The sequence below is a fragment of the Chrysochloris asiatica genome, unplaced genomic scaffold (genome assembly GCF_000296735.1).
Source record: "Chrysochloris asiatica unplaced genomic scaffold, ChrAsi1.0 scaffold00009, whole genome shotgun sequence".
In the NCBI taxonomy this organism is placed as follows: Eukaryota; Metazoa; Chordata; class Mammalia; order Afrosoricida; family Chrysochloridae; genus Chrysochloris; species Chrysochloris asiatica.
This window is the reverse complement of record NW_006408527.1, coordinates 20,878,171-20,893,980: the sequence shown is the minus strand read 5'-3', so window position 1 is coordinate 20,893,980 and position 15,810 is coordinate 20,878,171. Positions and strand designations below refer to the sequence as shown.

The 15,810-nt window shown below is 37.9% G+C and overlaps 1 protein-coding gene across 1 annotated transcript in view; it reads right to left on the bottom strand.

Moving 5' to 3' along the window:
* Positions 1-15,810, bottom strand: part of KDM5B (lysine (K)-specific demethylase 5B) — a 98,547-nt gene that overhangs the window by 32,614 nt on the left and 50,123 nt on the right. The window contains exons 5-11 of the mRNA XM_006834125.1: positions 14,355-14,489; positions 12,231-12,327; positions 9,086-9,195; positions 7,506-7,664; positions 5,771-5,890; positions 2,489-2,647; positions 1,019-1,200 (exon numbers count right to left, since the gene is read on the bottom strand). Coding sequence (XP_006834188.1) covers positions 1,019-1,200; positions 2,489-2,647; positions 5,771-5,890; positions 7,506-7,664; positions 9,086-9,195; positions 12,231-12,327; positions 14,355-14,489 — 962 coding nt within the window. The remainder of the gene's footprint in view (positions 1-1,018; positions 1,201-2,488; positions 2,648-5,770; positions 5,891-7,505; positions 7,665-9,085; positions 9,196-12,230; positions 12,328-14,354; positions 14,490-15,810) is intronic.

Here is a 15,810-nt window from a genome sequence, read left to right as displayed (position 1 = left end):
CATGAGTGTCTTGAACTTTTTTTATATGACACTTTGGAAAACGGAACTATCTAGAATTCCTAAGAATGTAAGATATGCTAGCTACAGGATATGTGGTTACACAATTCCCTATAATTGATGAGGGATGGCAACTCTCCATCTTCCTTTTCCCTTGCCCATTCTGACAGATGAGGTTAAATCAAACACTAATAATGGAATTAACATTTCTAAAGAGCTCTTATTCTTCAAAGCACTTTAAACTGTCAACCAATTAATCTGTAACATCCCTGTGAGGTATGGTAAACATAATCTTCATTTTACAGCTGGGAGTAATTGTCCAGGGAAGCAGAACTGATGCTATACATATATATGCCAATCCTTCTTTCTTGTGGTACATCTCCAAATTCCTTGAGTGGGGATTTGAGTGGGTTATAGATCTTCAAATACTTTTGTACTTAAAAAGGCAAAGGAAACAGGAGGCAGAGGAGGGGCAAAAAAAAAAAAAAAAACTGTGAAAGAAGAATGTCTTTGGTTAAAGAGTTTAAAAACAAGTTCAAATATCTGCTTACCCCACCCCCACAGACCCAGAGAGGAATGAGGCCTACTCTGTTGTTGGTAGTGAAGTTAGAATTCATCTCAACAAAAGAGAAGCTGGAAGTCACAACGTGGAGACAGAAACTATGATACCTATACTCCACTCCTCTCCCCAAGGGATATCCGGGCCACTAACTGGTACTTTCCACAGTAAATGTAAATATTAATGATTTTTCTATAAGAAAAACTTTTTTGGCACTCAGATAAAAGCTGTCCACCCTCCATCCAGAAACATGTCTGCAATTTTACCAGACTTACAAGCTTCCTAGGAATCTTAAAGAACCTTTATCTTAATTTATTATGATATCTATTCCAAACAAAATGAAAAAATTTTATGGATAAAAAGTAGTTTATTACTTTTTAGACAGTTATATCTGAAATGAAAAGGAAATGTTGTCCTTCCCTATTTGCAAACTACTCATCAGTTCTATTTGGAATTTCTTACCAGTGCAAATAGTTAATTGAATAGCTCCAGTGATCTTCAATATGCCAACAGAACGAAGAAAAGCACATTCCTACATACAACCAAGGCAGTTTCATGCCACATATATCAGCAGTAATGTGAGCAAGGACAGACTGCTCCATCACTGGCATATTGTTCAAATTCCAGCCACTATCAAGATATTCCTAAAAAGAAGAAGACAAAAAGATATAAAAGTTTATCTATATCATGCTAGCATTTTAGAAATCTGCGTCAAGAAGCTGCCTTAAAATAATCTTCAAAATAATATGGCAGGGGAGGGAGAGAGGGGTCACTACACTGACATCAAATATCATAAATTAGTATTGCCTGGTTTTGAACTTTAAATAATAGTACAAAGTCTATGATTATATGGTGTCAGAAGTGGTTACTCTGAGGGCAGTAGTAAAAGGGAGAAGGGAAAAAGAGAGGCTTTCTGGGGTGTTAATATTGCTCTGGGGTTCCGGTGTGGTGCTGTAGGATAAACATTGGACTATTAACCAAAAGTCAGCAGTTCAAACACACCAGCTGCTCCTTAGAAACCCTGAACAGGGTCGCTATGAGTAGAAACAGACTCAGGAGCACTTAACAACAACAATTTTCTATTTTTTGGTCTAGTGCTGGCACGGGTGTTCAGTTTTTGAGAATAAATCAAGTCATACATATATGATTATGGATAATAAGAGCCTATCTATGTTAAATTGCAAAAAAAACTTTACAAGAAAACTAGTAAGGAGTTTGTTAGTATAGAAAATAAACTCATAAACTTTTAAGTGTAACAATAATTAGGTCTAGGCCAAATTTCTCATGTTTTCTTCTCAGAAAAAGGAACCAGGGTAATACAACAAGTAATTTCCCATATCACTACAATGAAAAGTCACATTTCATTGGGATTAGAACTCTGTTCTACTTTTCTTGTAATCATTAACTATCTATCTGGTCATTAAGATTTGCTGACAGTGATCATAAATCACTTTAAGTCAACCAGGCAGACAATATCCAAGCAATATACATGAGCTTTCATTTTTTACAGGTAAACTTATTAATTTGGAGTCCTGTTGTGGCGCTGTGGGTTAATGATTCAGATTGCAAAGCCATTTGAACTGCAAGGTTGGTGGTTCAAGCTTACCACCTGCTCCTGGGAAATGCTATACAGGGTCGCTATGGGTAAGAACTAACTTGAGAGCACTTAACAACAACAATTTCTTAATTTAGTAATACACACTTTAGGGAGTCCTAGTGTAGCACTGGGGGATAAACACTAGACCCACGAGGTTGGTTTAAAACTGCAAAGTCGGTGGTTCAAACTCATCAGCCCACCAGCCCATCTCGGAAACCCTATATACGGGGTCGCTATGGGTTGGAACCAACTTGATGGCACTTAACAACAACAATATACTTTAGATCAAGAACATGCTGAACTATCAATTTTAAATGCTGGCCTCTCAAGCCTACCTCTTCCTCTGGTGAAAGTTTGACTTTCCCATCTCGGACAGGAAAGCCACTACCAAATTCCTTTGAGGCAATATCAGCTCCATATTCCACTGTGACATCCTCTTCAATAGTGCTTACTAGTCGCCAAAATTCTTTCTCAACCAGTTCTGTGGGAACCATCTGGAAATAAACCAAAACAAAGAGAAAAAGAACTGAATTTTCTTAGACACACCAATTGCCTGTCACCTGTGAGCATCTACATTTTACTAGATGAGCACTGGACAAATTCTATCAAAAATTATGTCCATTTAATATTTCATCACTGGTCACAGACTATTCATACAACTCTTATTTTCTAAAAGGAATTTTGTAACTAAGAAGTAAGAGAGTACTAAATGTTCCTCTGTCATGTTCAACTTGGACACTATTGCAAAGGACAGCAAGGAAATAAAAAAAAACATAATTCATTGCAACTTCACTGATTATTATTATCTAATAAGTAATCGTAATTAACATTATTTGAATGATGCTTTATACTCTGATACATTTCAAACGCATTACCCAATTCTATTCTTTCATTCTTTACACTAGATCTGACTGAGAGCAATGCAGGCAACAGACGATGAAAAATGTGGTACAGAATATTAACAAAAAGAGTCCTCATTCTGGAGAATGCCCTAGTATTAAAGAGCCACCAGACAGAGTGTAAAGGGGCAAAAGTAACTTCAATGTCTATCCTTTATGTCCTCATCTTTTAAGTAAGATAACCAATAAAATAAGAAGTTATATGCTAATATCACCAAAAAGGGTTAAAGCAAACACATGAAGATATATTATAATGCACAAGGGGGACAAAAGAAATGAAAATTCAAGTAGGAACACATCAATTTAAAGCACATTAAATAAGCAAGTATTTTATGTACCATGATGTTATTTGAGGACAGAAAGAAAACGCTTCACTCACACACTGCTGAGGTTTCATAAATGTGTGTCACTGGGGTAAAAAAAGAAAATTACTCTCTCCTGCCCCAGTAATCTTCCTTCCAAAAAAAAACCCAAATCAATTAGTCCAAGGGACTAACGGAACATGTGAACATCAGTCTCCACAACTCTGAGACCAGAAGAACTAGTCGGTGCCATTAGAGGGTAATGGATAGAGTAGGAGAAAATGTATAACAAAGCTCAAAATTATTTAATAATAATAATATATATTTGGTTTAATGATCAGAAAGAGCCTGGAAGAACCTGAGACTATGGCCCTTGATGACCCTTCAGATCTGGAAAGGAAATCATCCTCATGGCTGATTTTCAGCCAAGCAGTAGATAGGTTTACTGTGGGGGACAACAACACAAGCAATGTAAGCTCACCATGGAATGGTTAATCATTCAAAATCAAATGGGAAATAGTTTTCTAAGAACCAAGTTGAGAAGAGATAGGAAGATGGGTGGGATGCAACAGGAATCCCAAGGAGCGAGCAGGATAACTGTTGCATGGAGCAGGTTTTAATGATCCAAATGAGATCAAAGTCTAAGATTTGTTGAATGCAAACTGATGATCTATCTGGTCTGTAAACTTTGACTCATTTCACAATAAAAAGTTAAAAAAGAAATAAATCAGTTGGCAAACAACAACAAAAAGAAATTTACATATTTCCAAAATAATAATAATCTAGCTAAAGAGATCTAATGGAGTCCTAGTGTGGTTCTGTGGGTTAATACACTAGACTTCAAAGGTCATTTTGAAGCACAAAGTCAGTGGTTCAAATTTGCTAGTTACTCCTAGGAAACCCTATACATTTATAGGCACAAAGTGCTTCCTGTAGCATTTTGTTAGCAGAGAGAAAAGGCACTGCTTCAATATTGAGAAGTATGGCAGGAAATCATTTAATACTAAACATCTGAAAGAATATGAAATGCTAAATGAAACATGTTTATCCTTCTAAGTGAATATACTAAAGAATTAAAAATGGACTCTATTGTGAAATTTGCAATACTGATTTATACTTAATGTATAACTAGAGGATAAATGTAATCTCAATACATAACATAATGTTTAACACATAATAGGCATTAATATTGTCTTACATTTTATAAAACGACAATTGTTGAGCTGAAAGGATTGCTGGTGATTTTTATTTCTTGGTAATCTGTTACTGTACTATTTCTGTGGAAGGTCTATATTTAGAGAAATCCTTAAATGAAAAATTAAAATTAAATGAATGTTTTATTGTGCATAATAATTACTGTCAGCAAAGAAGCGGTGAGCTAAGCCCGGGTAAAGACCTGGTTGGCCAGCAGTGTGGCACGACCTGGGGACTCTTGGGCCCGGAGTCAGTGACACAGCCACAAAGGACTAGAGTGGAGAGTGAAGCATCCAGCTGATAAGAAGAGAGGGCATATGCATGCATAAGAACACCCACACTTGCAGATAATGCCCACTTATCCTGGCTTCAGTGACTGGATGATCAGAGCTCAACCATAAGTAAAAAAATAAAAAATAAGTATTCTCATACAATTTGATGAACTTGACCTATACCTATGGAAGCAGTAGCTCAAAAGAGGGAACAAGTCCTTACAGCAAGAATCATTCCCACACCCTCCACACACAGAGCAGACAGGGATGGGCAACTTGGGCATTGGCTACCCTAAATGGGGCGTGGGGGGCTACAAAGGCAAGAAGTGACTGGCTTACAAGCTTTCAAGAGGGAACTAGATCCAGAGGGTCTGAAGGAAGGTAGAATCTCCAGTGAGTAGTATTCAATCTGACTAGGCGGGGCTGATGTAATGAAAAGCAGACAGGTCTCTTGTGATACAATAGTGAATAATTGTTATCAGGACTGATTGTGAGGGTTGGAAATGTAAAGGTAGATGTTTTATAGCAAGGAGGGAAGTGATTAACTTTTCAGTCTAGGAGCGGAGGTCCCTAGGACCATCAAGGGAGAAGAGCAGAGAGCGGGACCCTACCCAGAGAAGCAGTGATGCCTGAAATGAAGGTAGAGATGATGACGTGGAGCAATGAAGCAGCTGGAGACTTTAGATCCAGAAAAGGAGAGTGACTGTGTGCTGAAGACCCGGGGGGTACTGGGGAAAGATTGCATGGAGGGGATTGTAACCATGGCAATGAGATGATATACGATAGAATGAATGTAAAACTAATGTTCTCCCATGTAAACTATCACGTAATTCACAATAAAACATTTAAAATAATAATAATAATAATTACTGTCAGAGGTAGATACACCTCTCTCCAAAAGTTATTAAATTCTTATATATATAATCTTTTATCACTATATATGTACATACATGGACTGGCATGTTGAAATAATCAGATTTAAATGCATCTGCCATTTCCCCAAAAGTACGGAGCGTATAGTCTCTGGCTGCTTGTTCAAAGCCAAAAGCTTCTTGTGGCTTATTACACTCCTGGAAAAGAAGGCAGGGGGAGACGGGGTTAGTTTTCACTCAGTGATGAGAAATGACACTTGAAAACGACAAGTTTATCTGATCATTCTCCAAACCGGCATATAAAATGCAAGGTTTCATTATACTTCTATGTTAAATCTGTTCAAAATTAATTTTGGGCAGAACACGGCTGTACTATTGAGCAAAAATTACGGAAGTCTATAACAAGTGTCCCTGAGTAGCATAAATATGCATGTGGCTACTAATTGAAGGTTGATGGTTTGAACCCACCCAGAGGCACCTCAGAAGACAAGGCTACCTGCTTCCAAAAAGTCCTACGTATGAAAAACCTACGGAGCACAGTTCTACTCCGCACCACCTGGAGTTACCAGGAGTCAGAGTCTATGCCACAGCAATTGATTTGATTTTGGATTTTAACACCATAACCTGGAATAATTAGATACTTATAAAAGGAAGTTATAGATCTGACTTCCTACCTAGGATCAAGTAACATTTTCAATGTTAGAAGTAAGAAACAACATCCTACAAAGAGTTAAAATAATAGCCAATATATAAGGGATCAGAATAGAAATACATCATTGGACAGAAATAGAATGGTTCCCAAACAAACATCATCTGATTACAGTCAAGTAATGACATGAAAAACAAAAGAGACTGAGGTTCAAAGAGTATATGTATAAGATGCAGTAATTTGCTTCATAATACACAAAAATACTCAAAGGTAATGAAAACTTATTTTTAGATTTTACCTGTGATACCACTCATGATTGCATAGTGGTTATGAATCAGGTTGCGAACCTTAACGTCAGCAATTCAAAACTACCAGCTGTTCCGTGGGAGGAGAAACATGAGGCTTTCTGCTCCCATAAAGATTTATAGCCTTGGAAACCCTGTACAGGGTTCACTATGAGTCAGAACTGACTCCACGGCACATAACCACCACCAACCCACCACTCAGGCATTAAAACTATCAATAATCACAGTGCTACATGAAAATATCTCTATTATACAAGAGGGCTTTTCAAACAGTTTGGGGGGTAAAATGCAACTAAAGACATTGGAATTTTCCATCAACATTTTGAACCCTTGTTATTTATAAATAACAACACCTGCAGTTTAATTCCATTTGCTTTTAAAAAAAAAAACTGTATATAAACAGAAAAAATCCTACAAAATGTTATTAATGGTTATATACTCGATGGCACTTAACAACAACAACAACTATGAAATGATGTTTATTTTTTAAGTCGTTCAGTGGCTTTTAAGAATCTGTGTAAATAGCATGTAATGTCTTTACGTGACTTTTTTTCCCTGTCAGGTACCTGCATAGTGGAATCCTGGTGTGGCACTGTAGGATAAAGCACTGGACCGAAAGGTTGGCTTAAACCACAAGGTCAGTGGTACAAACCCACCAGTGACCCTACAGAGGAGGGTCACTATGAGTCAGAACCAACTCCACAGCAATTAACAACATGCATAGCAGTGATATTTACTTCTAAGACCTCATTCTTACTACCTTGAACCAATACAGTTTTTAACACGGGCCTCATTATTACTCACTGACAAACTTAAAACCAAAGTAAAACTGAAAGTAATTTTATAAGACAATTGTTACCTGAGCCAAGCATTTAGGGCATCTCCAGTCTCCCTTGGGGACATCATGGAGAGGTGGGATCAAGCAAAAAGTATGGTAACTATCATCACAGCCATCACACAAGAGAAGACGATCCTCATCATTGCCACTGCCACATAAGAGGCAAACATACAGATCCACCTGTAGCAATGAAAAGGGTACAGAAAAAAGAGGCATGTTTTATTGTTGGATTTTATGAAATTCTAAGAACAAAACAAATCTAGTCTTTCCACTATGCTGCAAATGAAAATGTTTCTCTAAGGGATATTTCATAATGCTTCAAATTCGATAGAGTAATCTCCTAGCTTTTCTCAATTGTGTGTCTGTTATTTAAATATCTAGCTTATAGTGCCTTGGAGTCCTGGTGTGGTACTGTAAGATAAGCACTGATGCTAATTACAAGGTCCCCAGTTCAAATCCACCAGCTATTCTTTGGAAATGCTATACAGGGTCACTATGAGTCAGAGCCCACTTGAAGACACTTAACAGCAGTTTTAAGTACCTTACAGAAAGATTTGGTTGGTTAGTTGATTATATGCCATGGAGTTGGTTTAGACTCATAGTGACCCTGCATAGGGTTATCGAGGCTGTACATCTGTACGGGAGCAGAAAGCCTCTTCTTTCTCCTGGCTGGTAGTTTCAGATAACATTAGATTAGCAACACAACTTGTAACCACTACGCTCGCTACCAGAGCTCCTTAGAAAAAGGAAGTCTTCCAAGAAAAAAAAGGATGAGGTAATAGATTACCAGCCAAACTGGGGAGTGAGTGGTAACATTCTGTTCTCAGATCTGCGCAGAGGTTGCTGTGACCACACACACGATACAGAGATCACTACACCACCAAAACGTGATAGAAGATGCAGGGGGAATATTTACCAACCTAACCAAAATAGTGGGAAAAACTACTTTATCAATGATTAAAAAGTGTTTTCATTACTCATATTAAATACTACTCTATAACTTCTCATTAAGGTTCAGAGTTCAGAAGCTTCCCACCAAATAACCATGAGAAAGCAGTTGTTCTTCAGTGCAGTGGAGTCAATTCTGCCTCATAGCAACCTTGTATAGAGTTTTCAAGAGGCAGCTAGTGAATTACAACTACCAACCTTTTGGTTCAAAGTAACCTTGCAGTCCACTGCTTATCCTCCAGTACCACACTCCAATGATCATCTAATGGACTCCTGTGTGGCGCTATATGATTAGCACTGGACTGTGAACAACAAAGTTGGCAGTTCAAACCCCCCAGCTGCTCCTTGAAAACCCTATACAGGTTCACTATGAGTAAGAACCAACTGGATGGCACTTAACACCAACAATGCAAAGCAGAGAATTCAACAGGAATTCTGACATTTTTGGTCCATTATTGTAAATAAAAGCATGTTCTAGGCTAGTATTTTATTGTAGTTTATCTGTTCGGATTTTTGGGGGGATAGTGGTGGATAGTGGAAGGATATGTATAGAAAGAACATTCAATTCTTAGTAATTACAAATTTTAAGATTAAAAGGAGGGAGGGAGGGAGGGAAGAAAAGAGGAGAGGACTAAAGAAAGGTATTAACTCACAGCATTGGTGGCTTTTTTAGATCGACTCTTCGGCTTTTCCTTCTCACTTTCTACAGTGTACTCTTTCTTCTCAATGGGTTCTTGCTTAATGATGCTCTTTATTTCTTTCTCTGTAGGAGGCAATTCAAAGTTAGCTCTTTTTGCTTTTCTCTGCTTCCTCCCTCTCCTCACTAACTCCCTGCCTTCCCACCAAAGCACACACTAAACACAAACAATTTCATGTTGCTTTCAATTTAGCAGCAACAGTAACCAGTGTTACTATTTAAGGGCTCTCAGTGATGAATACTTTACCATAATAAAAAATTTTCATGCTATTAAATTTTAAATTGTGGAAAACAGAAGCATATAAGGTGGTATTCAGGTTTCTCGACTTTCCTAGGAGATCTACTTTTAAGATCCAAGACAGAGAATTTATTAATAAAAGCATACTCTTCTTGATCATGACAAGACATGGACAAATCGTCGAATATATCTTCTTATATGTTATATAAGATCTAAAACCACTTAACTTGCTCAACTGCTGGTCTCAAACTTAAGTTTTTGGCTGAAATAAACTGTTACTGTTGCTGTGAAGTGCTGTCAATTCACAGAGCTTCCGAGAAGCAGCTGGTGAGCTTGAATCACTGACCTTGTGTTTCAAATCCACCATGTAGTCTAGTGCTTATCTTACAGCACCACACCAGGATTCCAAAACATAGTACACTTAACCCGCATAAAAATATTAAAACTCACTATCAAATACTGAATTATCATGTGGAAGGCACTGTTAAATGCTTTACATGATTTAATCCTTTATGCAAAAATAAAATTTACATTAAAAGAAGTCAAAGAAACATGTTTAAGATCAAACAACTAATTAGTGGCTGAGTCAGGATTCAGACTCAGGTCTGTATTTTTAAATAATCTACTTTCCACTATACTCTGCTATCTTTCTACCAACCAGTCCCTAAGTATAGTCGATTTTAATGACATTGTTTTTTGTGTGTGTGTGTCTGCCAACATAGAATTTTTCTTAAGAGAGCTTCAAGTCTACCTCTCAGTGACTTAAATCAGGCTTGATATGAAGTGAGGGGAGATGCACATGCACAGCCAAACTTGCAGATAGTACCCATTTGACCTAGCTTCAATGGCCTGATGATCAGAACTTGACTAGAGGAAGACAAAATTTGATAAAGGAAGCAAGTGCAAATTGCTACAATTTGATGAGATTGACCTATACTAATGGATGTAGTAGCTCCAAATACCAACAGAGAGGGAAGGAGTCTTCACATCAAGGATTAAATGTATCCCTTCTGTACACAGGGTTGATAGGGATGGGCAATTTAGACATTGGCTACATAAAATTGGGGGGTTGAGGGGGTGCTATAAAGGTACAAAGTGACTGGCTTACAAGTTTTCAATACAAAGTTTAATTTCAGAGATTGCGAGAGGAGGTAGAATCCCCACTGAATACTTTTCATTTTGTCTAGATGGGTCTGGTGAAAGAGGATGGGGATAGGATGCATTATATTCTATAGTGAGTACTTGTTGTCATGACTCATTGCAACTTGTTCTCATGACTAATTGTTACAACTGTAAAAATAAAGTTTTGTAACATAAAGAGGGAGTAGTTAATCTCACATTCCAGGAAGAGAAGACCCAAGGACCATAAAGAGAGAACATGTGTGGAACATGGGACCCTAACCAGAGAAGCAGCAATTCCTTTTTAGTATAACCACACAAGACAGAGGTAAAGGCATGGAGAAATAGAGCAGCTGAGAACTCTATAGACTCATGGAAAGAGAAAGGCTGTGAGCAGTTTGTTTATTCAAATGATTATATGTTTTTGTGTACATCAAAAAACAAAAACAAAGGAATAGAAGCAAACTATTAACTGATGGAGGGGATGGATTATAATCATTACAATGAAACAAAATACAATAGAATGAGTGCAAAACCGATGTTCTCCCATGTAAACTATCATTCAATTCACAATAAAAGCTTTAATAAAAAAAAAATTTAAAAAAAGGAGTCAGGCAAACAACTATTAACTACAATTTAAATTTGGAAAGTGTATCTGCTGATTATGCCTTTTTTGCTAAATCACTTCTTTTTAATGAGTGTGACTGAACCAAATTTCAGGATGCAACTATAGTTGCCCTTGAGAACCTCTACCACCTACCTAGTATACATGTAATTCATCTGTATCTGCCCCACTGGTCAGTTAATTATGAGGATAGGGGACACTGATATATTGATGCTTTATTTCTCAAAACCCAACCCAGTATTTAGTATATTATAGTCTCATTAATAATTACTTGGAGTCCTACCTCAATCACAAGGTTGGTTTGAACCATGAGGTTGGTGGTTCAAACTCAACAGCAGCTCCTCAGAAAACCTATGACACTTTTTGTTAAGTGCCATCAAGTCGATTCTGATCCATAGTGACCCTGTCTGTATAGGGTATCCAAGGAGCAGCTGGTGGGCTTGAACCACTGACCTTGCAATTCAAATGACTTTGCAGTCTGACGCATTAGCCCACAGCGCAACACTTAACAACTTAGACATATATATGGTGGTGGTGGTGGTGGTTGTGTGCCATGGAGTTAGTTCCGACTCAAAGCGACCCTGCTACATATATACATAAGGAGCTCTGGTAGCACAGTGGTTATGAGTCAGGCTGCCAACCTCCGGGTCAGTAGTTCGAGACTACCAGCCATTCCAGACTATCAGCTGTTCCACGGGAAAAAGATGAGGTGTTCTGCTCCTGTAAAGATTTACAGCCTTGGAATCCCTGTGCAGGGTCACATGAGTCAGAACGAACTCCACAGTACTTAACAACAACAACATAAGTATATATGTGTATATGAGTCAGAACCAACTCCACAGTACTTAAAAACAACATAAGTATATATGTGTATATGAATCCTGGTGTGGCACTGTAACTGTTTGAACTACAAGGTCGGTGGTTCAAGCTCACCAGCTGCTCCTCAGAACCCCTGTACAGGGTCACTCTAAGTCAGAGCTGACTCCACGGCATGTAGCAACAACATACATACATACATACATATAAAGATGATACTATATTTGTGTATATATACTTAATGAACAATGGCTTTTTATTTCTTTTTAACTTCTTTTCTATTCATGAATAAAACTAACTTACCATTTTCACATTTAGGAGTAGGACAACCCATTCGTCGTCTCAGATTATGAGTTCTGGCTTCCGGTGTCTCTTCGGGCTCAATTTTAATATTCATGGCCTACAAATAATTTTGTATACATTAAAATTTTCTTTCAAAAGAAAGAAATCACCTTTAAAAATCCAATTGGAGTGAAGTGATGAAGCAGCTGGGGACTTTGGATCCAGAGAGGGAGAGGGACTGTGTGGGCTGAAGACTGGGAGGAAGGGGGGAGTATAGGGGGCAGGTTTCTAGGGTATACCCTTTGGTCGGTTGATGATGCATGGAGGGGATTGGAACCATGGCAATGAAATGATGTACGATGGAATGAATGTAAACGATCTCTCATGTAAACGATCATATCATTCACAACAAAACATTAAAAAATAATAATAATAAAAGCTTACACTATGTCAAATAAAAAAAAACCCAAAACATCCAACTGGAATCTCAAAGTAACTAAGTATATAATTTTATAAATTCTATCTATTAATAACCATTGATCCTACAGAACAAAGTAGAACTTGGTTTCCAAGATTGTAAGTCTTTACAGAAGCAGACTGCCACATCTTTGGTTTGAACCAATCTTATGGTTAGCAGCCCAGTAGTTAGCCACTGTATCACCAGGGCTCCTTGTCTGTATTAATAGGGAATTCTCAATCTTTATTAAGAAAAGATCATGGAGGTGGTCAAAATATAAGTAAGAAAAAATTCAAATTAATGAGGGAAAGCCAAAAGATCAGGAACAAATTATTTTAAGGTTTACTACCCAAATTGGGAATGACTCCTATTTCCCTCGTAGAAGCTTTTCAGTCTTCCTTTACTGAAAATGAACTCTAAGCATGCGTATGTGCTCTTCGAATAACTTTTAATCTTCATTCAAAACAGTGGAGTCACTAAACTTTTACAAATCTCCACTTAACTAAGTGAAAAATAATTCTTTTATCTATCCACTTCCTCAGAAAACATAATATCTGATTTTTAAAATCTATAACAATGACAAGGAGCTCTAATAACGTAGTGGTTACGAATTGGGCTGCAAACCGTAAGGTCAGCAGTTCGAAACTACTAGCTGTTCCGTGGGAGAAAGATGAGGCCTTCTGCTCCTGTAAATATTTATAGCCTTGGAAACCCTGTATAGGGTCACTATGAGTCGGAACCAACTCCACAGCACATAACAACAACAATAACATAACAATAATAAACAGCAATTGATCAAGAAGCAAAATTAATCCAACATAAAAGTTTCAAGCTCTAAAATGTTCCCTATATAATTACCCAAGTCCTAAAACTCATAGGCCCCTTCAGGCTAAGCAATTATCCAAAATCTTCATGCCTCTCTGTATGGGAATAAGGTACCTGGGGACATACACTATTCCCATTCCCAGGGGAAAATCTCTCAGTAAAAAAATCTCAAAGTGAGCTATCCTTTCTTCTCAGCTTCTTGCCCCTTCTGGGTTTCCCCTCATGCTTCCCTTTCATTTATTTATTCAATACCTGCTTCCTGCCCAATTCTTCTCTGTTAAGACAAATATTTCCTGCTGATTCTATATGCCTTTTCCAAGAAGTCTGAGAGAAAAGGTTTTCACTATCTTTTTTAAAGCTGTTTAAAAACTGTTCTATAAGCAAAAATCTCCCTTATCTTCACATCTCCTAGCCTTTAACTACAATAAATCCAGCCTAATTTTGTGAGGATTAACTTTTGCTGTTGCTAAGTACCATGAGTCTGACCCTATAGAGGGTTTCTGAGGAGCCACCAGAAGGTTTGAACTGTCAACCACAAGGCTCATAGTCGGGTGCTAATCCTACAGTGCCCACACCAGGAGTTCGAGGGTTAACTAGACAATCCAAACAGGATCCCAAAGAATTCCAATTCTTCTTAAGATTCTGATCATTAACAATTAAGAAGTTGTCGCCCAGGCGAGTTCCTCAAGAGTTCTTCAATTGCTTACCATTTTGAAGGCATAGTTCTCACAATGAGAAAGCTAAAATACACACAAGCATCACTCCGTAAGGTTAACAAGGTTCAATACCTTGGGCAACATACAGGTCAGCAATGGAAAGTCAGAACATTTGTACTGGGGCCTGAGACTTTGTGAGATTCTCACCTCCGCTCTCATGCGCTTTGCTCTTCGGGCTGGGGGGCATGTTTCCATGGGCTGCACAGACTGCCTCTGGAGAATATCATGGGGTTTGTATTCCTTGTCCTTTGTGTCTGTGGTCAAGTTTGGCTTCTGCAGACACTAGAAACAAAACACAGTTATAGTGATGAATTTTCCCACTTAATCTTAAAAAAAAAAAAAGAATTTCATTGGCATTTTTTTCCGTTTTGCCAAGTACGTATTATAATTGTTTACATTAAAAAAAAAAAAAAGGTCTGTAATATTTAAGATCTAAATAAACACAAAGTTTACAGATAACAAGTATTCTGTATATACACACAGGGAATTCAAAAAGTTCATGGGAAACTTCCATTATGTTTTAATTCCATTTTTCCATGAACTTTTTGAAGACCCCGCCCTCATATATGTGTGGAAGTATTTGTATACATGTGTAAGTATAACGCTATTGCAGCCCTGGTATGGTTTAAACCACACCAACCAATCTTCAGAAACCCTATGAATGTTCACTGTGAGTCGGAATCGACTCGCCGGCGTTTAAAAAAAACAATCATGTTATTGGTGCTATTGGTTGCTGGTTGAGTCAATTCTGACTCACAGCAACCATAAGTTATAGAACTGAAAACTGCCCCATAGGGCTTTCCTAGGCTTGATGGCACTTAGCAACAACAAACTTTAGGGAAGTAGATTGTCAAAGCATTCTCCCACAGAATTGCTGGGTTGGTTTAAACTGCCAAATTTATGGTTTGCAACTGAATACTTAACCATTGACTTTGTTCACTGTATAGGGGTTCCGAGGAGTGGTTGGTGAATTTGACCTTGCAGTTCAAATTGACCTTGCAATTCAGTGCACAACTCAGCCCACAGCACCACACCAGAAGCCCAACCATTGTACTACTAGGGCTTAAACATTAATACATAAGTGGTGCTGCTTCATCCGCATTTCATTTAATTGCTACTGTCACTAGGTTACAAGAGGCTACAGCAGACTCAGGGCACTCCCAACGAGCAAGCTGTAATTACCTATACTTGCAAATGTCAATTAATTGAAGGCACAAATTACTAGAAAGGTCTTCTAAAGTCCCCATATTAAGAATATTCCAGGGGGTGGGGGTGGATGTTAAAAGCAATGATATAAGAAATTCAGTAGCTTTTCTAGATTCTATAATTGACATTTTAGACATATTTAGCAATGTTCTCTGCTAAAGGTATCCTGTTAATTATGAAAACAGGTCATTCAGCTTTATTTGTTGTGTGCCATCAATTCCGACCCATAGTGATGTTGTACAAGGTTTCTAAGAACACCTGGTGAGTTAGATCTGTTGACCTTATGGTTAGTTCTGTGCGTATTCTATAGCTCCACACCAGCACTGTCATTCTTCCTTTCTAGGGCTTCCATTTACTTTAACACATTCCTAACATGGTCCCTGGAGCCCTGGTGTGG